The sequence below is a fragment of the Dendropsophus ebraccatus genome, chromosome 1 (genome assembly GCF_027789765.1).
Source record: "Dendropsophus ebraccatus isolate aDenEbr1 chromosome 1, aDenEbr1.pat, whole genome shotgun sequence".
NCBI lineage: Eukaryota > Metazoa > Chordata > Amphibia > Anura > Hylidae > Dendropsophus > Dendropsophus ebraccatus.
The window spans coordinates 125,730,911-125,746,698 of record NC_091454.1 but is presented as its reverse complement, the minus strand read 5'-3'; the positions used below and the strand labels follow the sequence as shown (position 1 = coordinate 125,746,698).

The window sequence follows — 15,788 nt, the reverse complement described above, 5'->3', positions numbered from 1 at the left end:
TTACTTTGGCCGAATTCTTTAGGAGGTGCACAGTGTACCCAATCTACACCTGCTTCCAGCAAGCAGGTGTAAATCAAGATAAATGAGGAGCCATGCCTCCTTCCCACCTTGCCATGCCCGCCCCTGTCCACCCATCGGGCTAGCAGGGGATTTGGCAGGTGTATGCCAGGGCGAAGGGGCGAATCTGCTCCTTCTCCCTGGTGTACACCCCTGCCGGACCCTTCATTAATGTCCCCGATTATCTTCATTTACACATAGAGGACAGCTTATCTTCAAAAGTTTTCTGAAATAACAGTTACACTGTAAAATACATGGATACCTATAGGACTTCAGTACTACACCTTTAAAGAATCAAATTAAGAATTTGTTTTAGGAAGGCAAAACCCCTATTTTAAAATACACCTTTCTCTAATCCTCAGTGTTCCGTATCTGGCCATGAATGTGCTGTCACTCATTTAAGTGAATACTTATGTATGTAATACATGGATCAGAGTGAAAGCTGCTGTTTGTGAGCATCTCTTACCTCTGGCTTATTGACATTCTCTCTGATGTCTGTATGCCCCAACAGAACATATTGTAAAGGTTGTCATCACAAGAAAAATGCTTTAGGGTACAAACCCACACACCGTATACGCAGCAAATACGCAACAAATACGCAACAAATACGCAGCAAATACGCAGCAGTTTGATGGTGAAGATTTAATGCTGAGTTCAGTTATTTAGATCTAATCTGCTGCGTTTTTGTTGCGTATTTGTTGCGTTTTTGCTGCGTATTCGCTGCGTATCGCAGCAGTAAATACGCTGTGTATACGGTGTGTGGGTTTATACCCTTAAAGACAGTTTTCCCTGGTGGCACAGTTTTAACACATTAAAATGTGCAGATGATAATGTATAATGTATCATTTTGTCAAAGTTTTAGTTGCTCACTCATCCTCTTGATGGCAACGCAATAACTGTTTAAGGCTTTAAGTGTTCACACAGTGTATTTTTTAAGACAAGAATAGCTGTTGTTGGCAAGTAAAACAATGTCCGTTCTTCTTATAAAGTAATGCACATAGCCTTAATGTGTGTTCTTAAAAGATTTAATGGTATTGCATTTCCCACAGGTCTTCTGTAAGTACTTCATCTTGTGAAAAAGGAAGAGCTACAGTTTTATCTCTACGTTGTGACCCCACAAAACCTGGTCAGGGAGATATTTCCGTGCCCAGGTAATTATTGCTGCAAATCATCTTTGTAACTTTACTTTTTTCTATTTTAATTGTTACTTTTACAAACCTTTTGTGACATATCATTGTCTTTCACATAGAAGTTTTGTGTTACCTATATCATTAACCCCTTCCTGCACAGCACCATAGTAGAATGACATGTGCAGTGGGAAGTTTCTTCACCACACCATATTATTACACAATGGCAATGACAGGAACTGTGCCGTTACCTTCTGCAGCAGGTGTCACTTGTAACAGTAACAGTGACCAGAGTTAACTAACAATAGCATCTAAGTTATCCATGCAGTAGAGGCAGGGCTTGAAGGGAGTGTGTCATCAAAAAATTACTTATAGCTTAAAGGGGTATTCCAGGGAAAATCTATAAATTAGCAATTGAAAGGGTTAACCAAGGTTAACCCTTTCCTAATATACTCACCTGTCCGTTTTTGGCCCCCCAAGGAGATCTCCGGTCCGGTCACGTGATGGTCCGGGCTGCAACTCGCGGATCCTCTTCTTCCGGTTCGGTGACGTCACCATACCAGGCTGGCGTCGGCTCTCCTATTAGCAGCAGAGCACTAAACCCTGACTGGCTTGGTAGCATGTAGCCAATCAGGGTTCAGTGTTCTGTGTCCCCCCACCTGCTGTACCAAGTTAGCCGGGTGCTGATGTCCCCGACCCCCCTCCTTCATGTATAATCACCCAGATCTCTCCCCCGGCCCCCCTCCTTCCTGTGTATACAGTCCTATTCAAAGATTGCTCAGCCCCCGGTGTAACTGCTGCCTGCGCTGGCCCCGATCTCCGCACCTGTACTCAGCTGACAGGCGCTGTGTACGAAGCAAGGAAGAAATCTCTCCTGCACTCACTTACACAGCGCCTGTCAGCTGAGTACAGGTGTGGAGATCGGGGCCAGCGCAGGCAGCAGTTACACCGGGGGCTGAGCGATCTTTGAATAGGACTGTATACACAGGAAGGAGGGGGGCCGGGGGAGAGATCGGGGTGATTATACAGAGGGCCGGGGGAGAGATCGGGGTGATTATACAGAGGGCCGGGGGAGAGATCAGGGTGATTATACAGAGGGCCGGGGGAGAGATGGGGGTGATTATACATGAGAGAGGGGGGCCGGGGGAGAGATCGGGGTGATTATACAGAGGGCCGGGGGAGAGATCGGGGTGATTATACAGAGGGCCGGGGGAGAGATCGGGGTGATTATACATGAGAGAGGGGGGCAGGGGGAGAGATCGGGGTGATTATACAGAGGGCCGGGGGAAAGATCGGGGTAATTATACATGAAGGAGGGGGGTCGGGGACATCAGCACCCGGCTAACTTGGTACAGCAGGTGGGGGGACACAGAGCACTGAACCCTGATTGGCTACACGCTACCAAGCCAGTCAGGGTTTAGTGCTCTGCTGCTAATAGGAGAGCCGACGCCGGCCCGGTATGGTGACGTCACCGAACCGGAAGAAGAGGATCCGCGAGTTGCAGCCCGGACCATCACGTGACCAGACCGGAGATCTCCTTGGGGGGCCAAAAACGGACAGGTAAGTATATTAGGACAGGGTTAACCTTGGTTAACCCTTTCCATTGCTAATTTATAGATTTTCCCTGGAATACCCCTTTAAATAATGTTTTTATGTTAAACATATTTTTTAAGAATCTTTGGTAGTATTTTCTAGTTTTCCATGTTACTGTCTATATTATAAAATAATTCTGATATCTTGAAGTTTTTATTCTCACCATTGGGGCAAAAACTAAGCTGAGACTTCCTGTCGTGTCTGTGGTGATGCAGAGGAGGGTGCTGTAAAGTGAACTGTGCAGCATTGCAGCAACATGTGACAGCGGTAAATAGAGGAGAGAATAGCAGGTCCCTGTGGATTGACCTTTTCAGAGGTCACAGAGTACATTCAGTAATACTTTACATTTATCTCAAGGGGACAGACTGTCTATTGTGGTCTATGTCCATGAATCTTGCTGTAAACCATGTCACTAAATGCTGTTAAAAACAACTCAGGTTAGATGGCAACCCCCATAACAATCTAAAAAAAAGTAAAAAAAATAAATAAATTACAGTCGGGAAATCCAAACATTTTAATAAAAGAACGACTTTTAGTATCCAGCTCTAATCAGTAAAAGAAAATTTAGGGAATACATGCCCTTTAAAGGATTTATCCAGGATTTCAAAAACATGGCCACTTTTTTCCAGAGAAAACTGAAATGTGAAGTGGAGGAGCTGACACTCCCGGATGACAGCAATTAAAATGTAACTTGAGACCATGATTAAGCACTACAGCGCGAAACGCGTAGGTCCTGCCATGAAATACAGTGGTGCCTTGGATTACAAGCATAATTCGTTTCAGGACTTTGCTTGTAAAATACGCTCTTAAACCAAAGCAATCACTGAAATGCTTACAATTGGTTCCACATCCCCCCAAAAAATGATTTTTTATTCTGAATAACATGTAAAACAGATGAAACAAACACTGAGAAACAGCTGAATGTGTCATGTAAGTTACTGTACAGTATAGCAATCAGCATGTGGAGTATAATGTATAGTAAGTGCATAAACCTGAAAAAACAGCAGCAGTTTGCAGATACAGGAAGGAACTGGAGATCCCCAGAATGCAATAGCGTAGTACAACAGGCTAGAATAGAGAAGCAGGGCTGCTGTCAGAGGTCTGTGTGGTCATATGACAGCAATGAAGAAGAGGAGTTTGTTCAGCATGGACCAATCAGGAACAGTGACAAACTTTTCTCTACAGCAGTTTGTATAGCTGAGTGTGAGTGCAGGCACATTATAGCAGCAGTGTGTATAGCTGAGTGTGAGTGCAGGCACATTATAGCAGGAATGGAGAGTATTGGGAACACAAAGGCTAACAGAGCCTGCAGGGAGCATGAAAGAATGAGCGGGTGGGCACATAAAAACTGTGAGCTCTTCTTCCAAAACGCTCTTAAACCAAGGTACCACTTTACTTATATTTTTAAATGCACGAATAAAAGTTTAAAAAAATTTAAATTACTGTCGTCCAGGAGTGCCGGCTCCTTCACTTCACATATTAGTTTCCTCTGATTTAAGCGCCTGGCCAATGCCTATGCGTCTGTGCACCCACTCTGGCTAAACTGCTGTTGTGGATCCACTACTGACTGGTGAGCTGTATTTGTTTCTTTTCTTTTTTTTGTGTTTACAATACTTTTTTCCAGAAACAGCACTACTCTTGTCCCCAGGTGAGGTGTGGTTTTGCAATTAAGCTTTATTCACTGCACTGTAACTAAGCTGCAAAACCCCACCCAAACTGGAGACAAGAGTTGTGCTGTTTTTGGAAGAAAGCAGCCATGTTTTTCTAAGCCTGGATAACAACTTTAAGAGGCTGCCTGTCATTTTTACACTGCACTAAAGAAATACTTAAATGATTTATTTTAACAATGACCGGATTGTATGGCAAGTTCCTTAGTAAAACTGGAAAAAAAGAAATATGTAAAAAAAAAAGTTAATTCCTTTAACTGTATTAAAGAAATCAGAAAGTCTGCTGAGACCCACTTTGATATGAAGATGGAGCTGGGGCAGTGCGCTTGGCCACTGGCTAAGTCTGTGAAGCTAAAGTGTCGGAACTATAGGCGGCCAGAGAGTCGTGTACACTGCTGCCGCTGTCTTTCCCTGGCTGTATCTTCTTATTGCAGAGACCCACTGCAATCAATAGCTTTTTACATACATGATGACATGTCAGAAATGTTGTATAATTACTGGTACCCTTTTAAGTTTGACAGCTTCCTTGCCTATTAGTTCTTTTTAGGCATATCATATCTGTGGCAGATTTTCTGAACATACTTTGTGACTGTCAATGTTTTAACCCCAGTTTCTCTGTAAGCAGCCATGCTGGACAGTGTAGTGCTTCTGCTTACTTCCAGCTATAATAGCCATGAAGTTATGCACACACACCAGCCTGATGTCCATAGGTGGATCCTTCAAGAAAAATATTTTTGTTTCGCCCTAAAGTATACATATCACATGTCATTATTCTGAGCATTACATTTACCGGTAGATATTTTTAAAAAAAACTAGTGACAGGATAGCAGTTGTAATGGCATCCCTCACATCAATACCCATAACATCAACAGATTATTTTACATGACATTTTACAAATATGATCACAAAGCATTATAAGAAGCTTTTTTTTCCTTTTCTTTTTCAGACTGTGTCCTGCAGGTACATGTGATGGGTGCAATTTTTATTTTCTCTGGGAAACGGCAGAAGCATGCCCTCTTTGTACAGAAAATGACTACCAGAAAATAGAAGGGGCTTGTAAGAAGGGTCATCAGGTATTTATCTATTGCTAAGCAAGGACATGTAAGCGGCAACCTTCACCTGGTCTGTAATACTGGTGTTAGGGTGCGTTCACACCTACAGGATCTGCAGCAGATTTGATGCTGTGTTCAGTTATTTAAATGAAATCTGCTGCAGAAAATCAGCTGCAGATCCTGTAGGTGTGAACGCACCATCACAGTAGAATTATTACCTTTCCATGTTTGTAGGAAATGTGCTGTACTTTTGTGCACCTCATGTAGAAATAATAGGGCAGAGTAAACCTGTGAATAACACGTGCATCTATAGTCTACTGTGGATTGTAAATATTGTATGTACACAATGTTCACGAGCTGCCAAGCGTCCCAGCTTATTATAGCTGATATCTCACTATAAAATGAATAAATCCCAAACATTCTTTAATTTTTAGGATTATGTATGTTTTGTTTAATTTCTTTTTGAGCATTTCTATCTGTTTTCATATAAAAACACATTACTAAGGACCATAATCGCTCTCTGGGATCATAACTCAGTTAAGTAGAACTCCAGACTCGCCCCCTTTGCTGGTGCAGAGTTCAGGCACTTACCTAACCATCTTTTTATCCTAATGGTGGGTAAATTCATTGTAGTTACACCACCGAACTGCTAACTGATATTGCCAGCTCTTTGGAAAACTGAGTGGGAGCAGACAGATTCACTTTAAAGTGTAACTATCACTGTTCGCTGGCACACGTCAGAGGCAGAGTTCTTCTGGCAGTAACACTGTATACAATGCAGTCAACGCCACTGCCAGAAGAATGCCTAACAGGGAGCACAGCGGCAGCATATCCCACTGCTAGCGAAGAATGAAAGTTACACTTTAATAAAAAAGAAGCAATTCAAACTTGTAAGTTTGTCACTTGTGAGAGATTTTAGATGTTCCAATTTTTTTTTCTATTACAGGAAACACATTATGTTTGGAATGAACCCAAACTCTGCATACGAGGTGTCTCCCTTCCAGACAAAAAAACGGCAGCGTGTGAATCAATAGACTTCTGGTTGAAAGTGGGTGCTGGGGTGGGTGCCTTTGTAGCGGTTCTTCTTGTAGCTCTGACCTGCTACTTCTGGAAGAAAAACCAAAAGTGAGTAAACACTAGTACATATTTTGTGTACCTATTGTACATATAGATGTACTGTACATATAACCTATACACCGTTTTATAAATTAAACTTATATCAAACATTATAATTTTCTAAAATAGAGAACAAAATGTTCACATATATAGAATATGGCTATGTTCATTCAACAGGACGGCCGACTTATAATACATAATTGCTGCATATAATGTTCATGAACATTATTTGTGGTTGTTATTATCAAATAATGGCCATTTTTATAAAAACAAAAGCTGTTTTTATAAAACTTATGAAAACTTATGAACATGACAGATGCATTTTACTGGCAGCAGAGAAGAGTTAAAACAGTTTATCATTTCCATCATCATTAGTAATCATTTTCTAAAAATAAATTTTGATGAAGAATCTCAGATCTATTTTTCTAGTGTTTCTCACACGTTTCTGATATTTTCTAAAATATTACATGTCTAGATTTCTTAGCTGATTACCATAAAGCAGATTTAGAAAATGGCCAAACACAATGAGCACACATTTTTATTATACAGTAACGGATTTCTTATTTTCAGCATATCGGCATATTAACATTTATAATATTGTCCTTTTTTAAAGGCTAGAATACAAATACTCTAAGCTCATCATGACCGCTAATTCCAAGGAGTGTGAGCTTCCTGCTCCAGACAGCTGTGCTATAATGGAAGGGGAAGACAATGACGATGACGTGGTGTATTCCAATAAACAGTCACTGCTAGGAAAACTGAAATCACTTGCAACAAAGGTAATGTTTACATACATTCATTTTTAAATATGTATTATCAGCTCAGTCAGGGGTAATGTTGGTAAAGCAAGGACTCCAGTATAAGTGGGAGCTGTTGGGTTATGGGCTTTTTGAAAATAGTAATTCCAAGGACAAAACATGCTTGTTCTCTCTCTCTCTCTCTCTCTCTCTCTCTCTAAAACTAGATCGATAGATAGATAGATAGAGATATATAGTGGACTTAGATGGTACTGCACCAGAATACCAGAATAAGACAGACCCTCCTTAAATGGAAGCTGTCTTGGTAATCAGCTGGTTGACACAGCCCAGGAGTCCGCTATTTCCGCTGGGAAAAGAAATTCCTGACAGTCCACACCTTCATTGAGCATTGCAGAAGATATGTACTATTACGTGCCGAACATTCCATCGGCTAGATGGAAGCTATCCTTTAAATGTTCTGGCTTTAAGTCCTGATTAGAGGCTTTGATTAGGACATATGAACATGGGGTAGTCATCGCGAAATAACCTTTGTAATAGTCATTCAAAAAGTTTGAAATAAAGATAATTAATATACATAAAAGGGGGAGATTTATCAATCTGGTGTAAAGTAGAATTGTCTAAGGGCCCTATTCCACAGTAACGATAATCGTCCGGATCAGTCCCATTTGGCCCAATTCGGCCGATTATCGTTCTGTGAAATAGAGAGAACGATCAGCCGATGATTGTGTCATCAGCTGATCGTTCATTTAGGGCCAGACCTAAAATCATCGTTCCCCCACCGCGCATCGCTACTGTACATTACCTGTCCAGGCTTCTTCTCTGCGCTGTCTTCATCCCCGGTTCCCGCGCGCTCTATCTTCAGAATGGCCGGTCAGCTAACAGAGCGCTCAGACACTCACAGGCCGGGGCCGCCTGTCAGCTGACCGGCCATTCTGAAGATAGAGCGCGCGGGACCCGGGGATGAAGACAGCGCAGAGAAGAAGCCTGGACAGGTAATGTATGATTCTGCAAGGGCTGCAAGGACATCGGTAACGAAGTGTTAGGAACCGGACAGCAGGACAATACAACACAGTGAGCCCTAAGCTCAGCCCCGCCCACTGTCCTCTACCTACTTGCCACAATCCGCCCTAAGATGGCGGCGAGCAACTGGGCGGCAGTCCCTGCACTGGCTAGGTGGGACACAAAGACAAGACAGACAGACAAAACACAATAAAGAATAGTCGACAGTCCGGGTCACAACAATCAGGCAGCACAGTACAAAATCACAATCCAATAAGCAGAGTCAAAAAACAAGCGATATGGTCAGGGGCAGGCAGCTAGCAAGGATAGTCAGAACACAAAGCAGTAGTCAGGAGATGCAAAGAAACAGAATCCACAAGCAGGCAGAGACTAAGTCACTAACCAGCAATGATATCCAAGACTGAGGAGGTTATATAGGAGGTCAGGGCTCTGGTCCAGAACATAATTGGACCATCCCCCTGATCTCCAAGCACAGACACCTGAGAACAAAACAGATCCACTGGCAGGAAGACCTGTCAGTCACAGCAGAACCTAAACACAGATTAACCATGACATGGCCAGACAGAACTCAGCAGGTGAAGTCGGGTGTGTCTCCCAACCCAGGTGAGCAATAAACCAGAGTTCACACACAGCAAAACAAAACACAGAAACAGAATACAACAAAATCAGTGCCTTCTCGGCCGAACAGCACGAGCAGAGGGACGCATAACGCTCTGCAGAGATACCATCCTGACAGTACCCCCCCTTTTACGAGGGGCCTCAGGACCCTCACAGGACTCAACCTCACTTAGAAGATTGCCATCTGACTCCCATTCATCAGAAGAAGAGTCCATGGCATGGAGAACAGGCTTACTGACAGGACGAGCAGAAGAACATGATAAATTGGCATCAGATACAGGCAAATCAGTTACAGTAGAACTAGCAATGTTTATTTCGCCGGAGGGTACCTGTGCGCCCAAGTGACCTTCCTGGGAGTCACCTGAACGCTGATGATCTGGGTGCAGGTTTTCTTGCCGCTTGGGACGCTTGTGGCAGAAACTGATGTAATGGCCGCTGTCACCACAGTAATAGCACAGACCGTTGTGTCTCCGGTGTTCTCGCCTGGTCCTGGCGTCCAATAGTCCCAGCTGCATGGGCTCGTCCTCATGAATATCAGGGATAACAACAGAGTGTTTGACAGAGCAGGGGACAGAGGTCTTAGAAGGGTCAGAGCCTACTTTCTCCCTATGTCTGTCACGGAGTCTACGGTCTATGCGAATAGCCAAATTCATGGCCTGCTTTAGGGTGGAAGGATCTGGATGCCCTGTCCAGGCATCTTTAATGTCATCAGACAACCCCTGCTTAAACTTGCATCTAAGCGCTGGATCATTCCATCCGGATGGAACGCACCACTGGCGGAACTCAGCACAATACTCCTCCAACGGTCGCTTGCCCTGTCTCAAAACTGTCAACTGCCTCTCAGCTGCTGCTGCCCTGTCAGGGTCATCATAGAGTAACTCCAATGCAGAGAAAAACTGATCCACAGAAGACAATTCAGTGGCATCTGGAGGCAAAGAAAAGGCCCACTCCTGCGGAGGTCCTTGTAAGAGTGACATAATGATGCCCACTCTCTGGCTCTCATCCCCAGAGGACCGGGGACAAAGTCTGAAAAACAACTTACATCCCTCTCTGAAGATCCGAAAGGCCCTTCTCTCACCTTTGAACCTATCAGGAAGCTGCACAGGAGGTTCTGGGGGAACAGCAGCAGATAGCATAGCATTTTGGCCCAGGAAAGACTCTACCTGCTGCACCCGTTGCGTAAGGTCCAGAACAAGCTGGTTGAGACTTTGCATTTGCTCAACCAGAGCTTTCATGGGGTCCATAGCAAGGTGGAGAAAAAAAAAAAAAAAGTATGGCTGGTTATTCTGTTAGGAACCGGACAGCAGGACAATACAACACAGTGAGCCCTAAGCTCAGCCCCGCCCACTGTCCTCTACCTACTTGCCACAATCCGCCCTAAGATGGCGGCGAGCAACTGGGCGGCAGTCCCTGCACTGGCTAGGTGGGACACAAAGACAAGACAGACAGACAAAACACAATAAAGAATAGTCGACAGTCCGGGTCACAACAATCAGGCAGCACAGTACAAAATCACAATCCAATAAGCAGAGTCAAAAAACAAGCGATATGGTCAGGGGCAGGCAGCTAGCAAGGATAGTCAGAACACAAAGCAGTAGTCAGGAGATGCAAAGAAACAGAATCCACAAGCAGGCAGAGACTAAGTCACTAACCAGCAATGATATCCAAGACTGAGGAGGTTATATAGGAGGTCAGGGCTCTGGTCCAGAACATAATTGGACCATCCCCCTGATCTCCAAGCACAGACACCTGAGAACAAAACAGATCCACTGGCAGGAAGACCTGTCAGTCACAGCAGAACCTAAACACAGATTAACCATGACATGGCCAGACAGAACTCAGCAGGTGAAGTCGGGTGTGTCTCCCAACCCAGGTGAGCAATAAACCAGAGTTCACACACAGCAAAACAAAACACAGAAACAGAATACAACAAAATCAGTGCCTTCTCGGCCGAACAGCACGAGCAGAGGGACGCATAACGCTCTGCAGAGATACCATCCTGACACGAAGTCCCTGCAGCCCTCGCTCAACGATCATCGGGCCGCGGAATAGGCCCAGTAAACGAGCGGCGATCTAGCAGATCGCCGCTCGTTTACATTGTTGATCGGGCCCTAAGGGTCCATTTACATAGACAGATTATCTGCCAAAGATTTGAAGCCAAAACCAGAAACAGACTATAAACAGGGAACAGGTCATAAAGGAAAGCCTGAGATTTCTCCTCTTTTAAAATCCATTCCTGGCTTTGGCTTCAAATCTTTGGCAGATAATTTGTCAGATAATCTTTCTGTGTAAATGGACCCTTAGTTGCCCCTAGCAACCAATCAGATTCCACTTTTCATTTCTCAAAGACTGATCTGATTGGTTGCTAGGGACAACTAAGACAATTCTACTTTACACCAGTTTGATAAATCTCCCCCAAAGTTTTTCATTTTCTTTACGCAAGTAAATCAAAACCATGTGCTAAATCTTTTTATTGTTACAGGAGAAAGAACACAGTTTTGAATCTGTACAGCTGAAATCTTCACGGACACAAAATATATGAAGCCCAGATGTTGCCTTTCAGACTGTGAAAAATAAAAACAAAAATTTTGTAGAAAAACAAACATATCATAGGAAGAAATCAGTATACGGTACCAATGAAGATGTATGAGGCTCACATAATAAAAATCTTGGCTGCCTTATTACCTGACAGAGTATTTTGCCAAAAATGGAATATGTGGAAATTTAGGATTCAAGTTCAACTCAGGACGAGCAAAGTGATGCTAAAGATGTTACGCTTACTGTGTGTTGTTTGTGCATGTTGTGTCCATCATCTATCCTCTCACTCCCTGACACTTGTTGTGCAGAAAATGCCTACATTTTCCACCAGTCTTTGCTTCAGTAAAAAAAAGGATGTAATGTCTTTCCCGCAATAGGAAAAATGGTAGATAGTGTATCTTTCAGCATACTACTGCTGAGCTTTTTTAGATTATTGCATATTTTTTAATACTTACAATAAATTTCTTATAACTCCTCATTGGTTTCAGAAGGGCACATAGGAGGTTACACTGCATAATCTTTTGCTGACATTGCAAGTAGTTGAGGTTGATTTGGTCCAAACCTATGCTATCTTAAAAGTTAGTACATAACAAACGGCCTGCATTTCTGTCCAGGAACAGCACCACTCTTGTTTAGGGGTTGTGTCTGGTATTGCATCTCAGATCTATTCTCTCAGGAGGCTTTTAGGCGGCTTATAGTTGAATTGTTAGGGCACATTAATGCAGTGAAATGTGAAGACAAATGCATCATGTAAGGACCATGGCTAGAGGTACAGATACTATAGAAGAGGCCATTGCAAGGAGTCAGGTTGGCTACAGCCTTGCTGATCTGAGCAGCAGAGTACTTTTGTACCATGTCTAGTAATATATGAAAGTTTGGGTAAAGGGATATGAGGTTGTATTATGTTTTAAAATTGGTTAATGGCAGTCATGGTACAGCAAGAACTGTGGGGATCATGCACTTCTTATTTTGAAAGAGAATGTTATCAACAGGAAGTGAAACTTTTAGCTGGTTATGAACATTACCCATGCAACTACATTGATCCCACAGGTTACAATGTCCTCTCAGGTTACAATATTTTTAACATATAGTGGTCTTTCCTGGACCATCGTAACTTAAAACCATACTTAACATGCAATGCCACAGCCACCTCAGAACTTCAGCATGTGCCAATGGCCAGAAGATTTGACAAATCATTGGGGGAATGTCAGTGGCAAAGCCCCTGTATAACTAAAGTGCACACAGTGATTGGCTGTGTAATAGTGCCTCTCTACTGTAAAGCACGACACTGTACTGCTCCTTACCTGTAACAGGTTGAACTGCTATAACCAGGTGAGGATGGCTCCATTTTTCTGGTACACTCTGTGTACTGTAGAGTACCCACAGAAGCTCTTATATGTAAGGTATTGTTGCCTTTGTGTTATTCGTTTGTTTCATTTTCTTTACTCTCCAATTTTGGGTTGACATTTTGGAGACGTTGGAATCAATTATTAGTTTTCCATAGAGTTTTGATTGGATGATACAATATTTTCAACTTACAGTAGTCCTCCAGGAACCAGGTAGTATTGTAACATGAGGGGCCACTATATCTACTAAAAATCCTCACCATTTCCTTACAAACCCCTATTGATCTCTGTCAAGTTATGGAATGGTTTACTGTAGTCACACAGTTACTTTTTTGACTACCTTTATTTCATTGTGTGTAGTTTACAAGGTTGCATTTGAATCCATACAGTTTGGCCTCCTACGAATTAAGTGTCAGATTAAACTGCTGTATGTAAAAAGAAATTTAGTTTGGCCGAAATCTATCACATGCCAAAGAAACTAGTGTAAAATTGATAATGTGAGAGACAATGTGGGATTTAAAAAAATATATACAGTATATATTGCCAAGAAACAGGTTTTAAAAAAAATGCAACAACTGGGCCAATATGTATGCTTTTACATTCTACACAACTTACTGTAACTTTAACATTTCTCTGTGTTTACTTGTTTTGCCACCATTAGACAACATACCTTTCACCTTTTATTTTAATGATGTAAAACTGCACAATGACTCTTTGCTGTAGCACCGCTTGAATATACAGTATGTCATGTTTACACCATAATTCACATATGGATAATGTGCAAAAGAAGTTGCTCTGATACTCAGCCCCACAAAGTCAGATCTGTATATGCCTAGTCATTCTAAGTGCACAACCAGACAGAGGCCCACATTTATCAAGCTGTCTGAAGCCCACACTGGGTTTTTTCTCGCAGCAACCAATCACAGCTCACATTTTATTTAACCAGAGCTTATTTAGAGCTCATAAAACCAGAGCTATAATTGGCTGATGTGGGAAAACCAGACAGTGTGAGTTTCAGGCAGCTTGATAAATCTGGACTATAGAGTGCAATCTAGGAACGCCGTAACTGGCCTTCTTAGTGAGCTGCTCCATTTTTGAAAGATTTCCCATAAGCTAGTGCCTTGTACACATAAATTCATTGAGACCTATTTTAACTATTACTATTGCTGTCCTGGATTATTATTGAAGTTCTGCTACCTCCTTATTTTAGAGCATTATTGGTTTACTACTTTAATGGGGGCTTAATTTCAGGTCCAGATGTGTGTTCCAAGTATAAGCAGATTTACCCATAGAAATAATAAAATCCACATGCAGCCTTACCTAAAATACAACAAAACCTATTTTCACACCGCTATTGAAGTGCCATATGGTAATGTAGCACTGCCAGATGCCATAACTGATACTGTTTTGGTTATGTCTTCTATGGGGAAATTAGGGGAGTAACCAAGTGCTGGGATTTTAACAACCAAAATTGCATCATATGATGCTGCGTTAAAAATGAAGCACACACTAGAGTAGACCATGGGTCTCCAAACTGCGGCCCTCCAGCTGTTGCAAAACCACAATTCACATCATGCCTGGAGAGCTAAAGCTTTGGATTTGGCTGTCAAGGCATGATAGGAAATGTAGTATTGCAACAGGTGGAGGTTTGGAGACCTATGCACTAGACAATCCCATATTCCATTGTTCATATGGCAGCGGTAAGACATAATTGATGTATAAAGTGCATTAGTTATCCCTGTTACTAACCATATGTGAATGCTAGTGTGAATAGGATCCGGTAACTAAAACTAACACTTTCTGGGGCACATGTCAATCAGGTCATTAAATTATTTTTTTCCCCTTAGCTAGGGAGTAAATGCAAAATATTTCCATACGCTGTATATAAATATAGAAAATCTAAAGTTGTGTTACAGTTGGTGTACATTTTGTTATGAAGTGGTTTATAGATTTGTGTTTTTATATATATACATGTTTATGAACTATTAAAAAAAGAGCCCATTATTTTAAATGAATCAGATTTTCCTTGTTTTAAAAGTAATTTATTGCTTTCCTTCCAATTAATATTTCTATCATTATAAAATGTATATGTTGTATGTAATGTAGTTCTGTTTTTTCCCCTATATTGTTAATCATTTTTATCTAGTATGAAGAATGATAACTTTCAGGGGTTTTTCCTGTGAGACACATATGGCATTTTTGCTTTATCGATACTGACATATTGTTTAATAAAATTCCCTTGGTTTATCTAGATGCTTTGTTCATTTTATAGCCCTGATTGTCTTTACTTCTAAGTGGCCCATACTCCAGTTGAGCATGAAAGATAAAAGAGAAAATGCTGCAAAAAAACTGAAAAGACCAGCTTAAGGCTATGTTCACACTACGTAAAAGTACGGCCGTTGTTACCAATGGCAACAACGGCCGTACTTTTGGTGCGGTGGAACAATGCCTTACTTTCAATGGGACCCCGGCCGGAGCGTATACACATCGTATATGCTCCGGCCAGGATTCCATAAGGGGCCCCAAATAACTGACACGTCAGTTTTCTGCGGCCGGAGTTCAGTGAATTCCGGCCGCAGAAAGCCCTGTGAGTTCAGACAGTGAAGCGAGCGGCTCCGACCTCTTGCTTCACTGTGTGCTGTGGGAAGCTCTGATGCGGGTGCCCGCTGATGCGCCGGCATCAGAGCTCTGCGGCCGGAAAGATCATCTGGCCGGTACTCAAGTACCGGCCGAGATGATCCGATCAGAGACCGCCCGTTCCGTGACCCAGCCGGGTCACGGAACGGCCGGTCTCTTACTTGGTGTGAACATAGCCTAAAAAATGAAAGAATTTACTACGCAGAAATTTTAAGATCTGTCAGGGGATTCCATAGTTTGGTGTATGTACCTAAGGTAG

At 42.4% G+C, this 15,788-nt stretch overlaps 1 protein-coding gene across 2 annotated transcripts in view; it reads left to right on the top strand.

Moving 5' to 3' along the window:
- Positions 1-15,143, top strand: part of ELAPOR2 (endosome-lysosome associated apoptosis and autophagy regulator family member 2) — a 93,096-nt gene extending 77,953 nt beyond the window's left edge. For both annotated transcript variants that reach the window (XM_069978415.1, XM_069978425.1), the window contains 5 exons: positions 1,107-1,208; positions 5,391-5,517; positions 6,443-6,621; positions 7,226-7,391; positions 11,491-15,143. In XM_069978415.1, the coding sequence (XP_069834516.1) occupies positions 1,107-1,208; positions 5,391-5,517; positions 6,443-6,621; positions 7,226-7,391; positions 11,491-11,550 (634 nt within the window). In that variant the 3' untranslated portion in view covers positions 11,551-15,143. The remainder of the gene's footprint in view (positions 1-1,106; positions 1,209-5,390; positions 5,518-6,442; positions 6,622-7,225; positions 7,392-11,490) is intronic.
- The last annotated feature ends 645 nt before the right edge of the window (positions 15,144-15,788 follow it).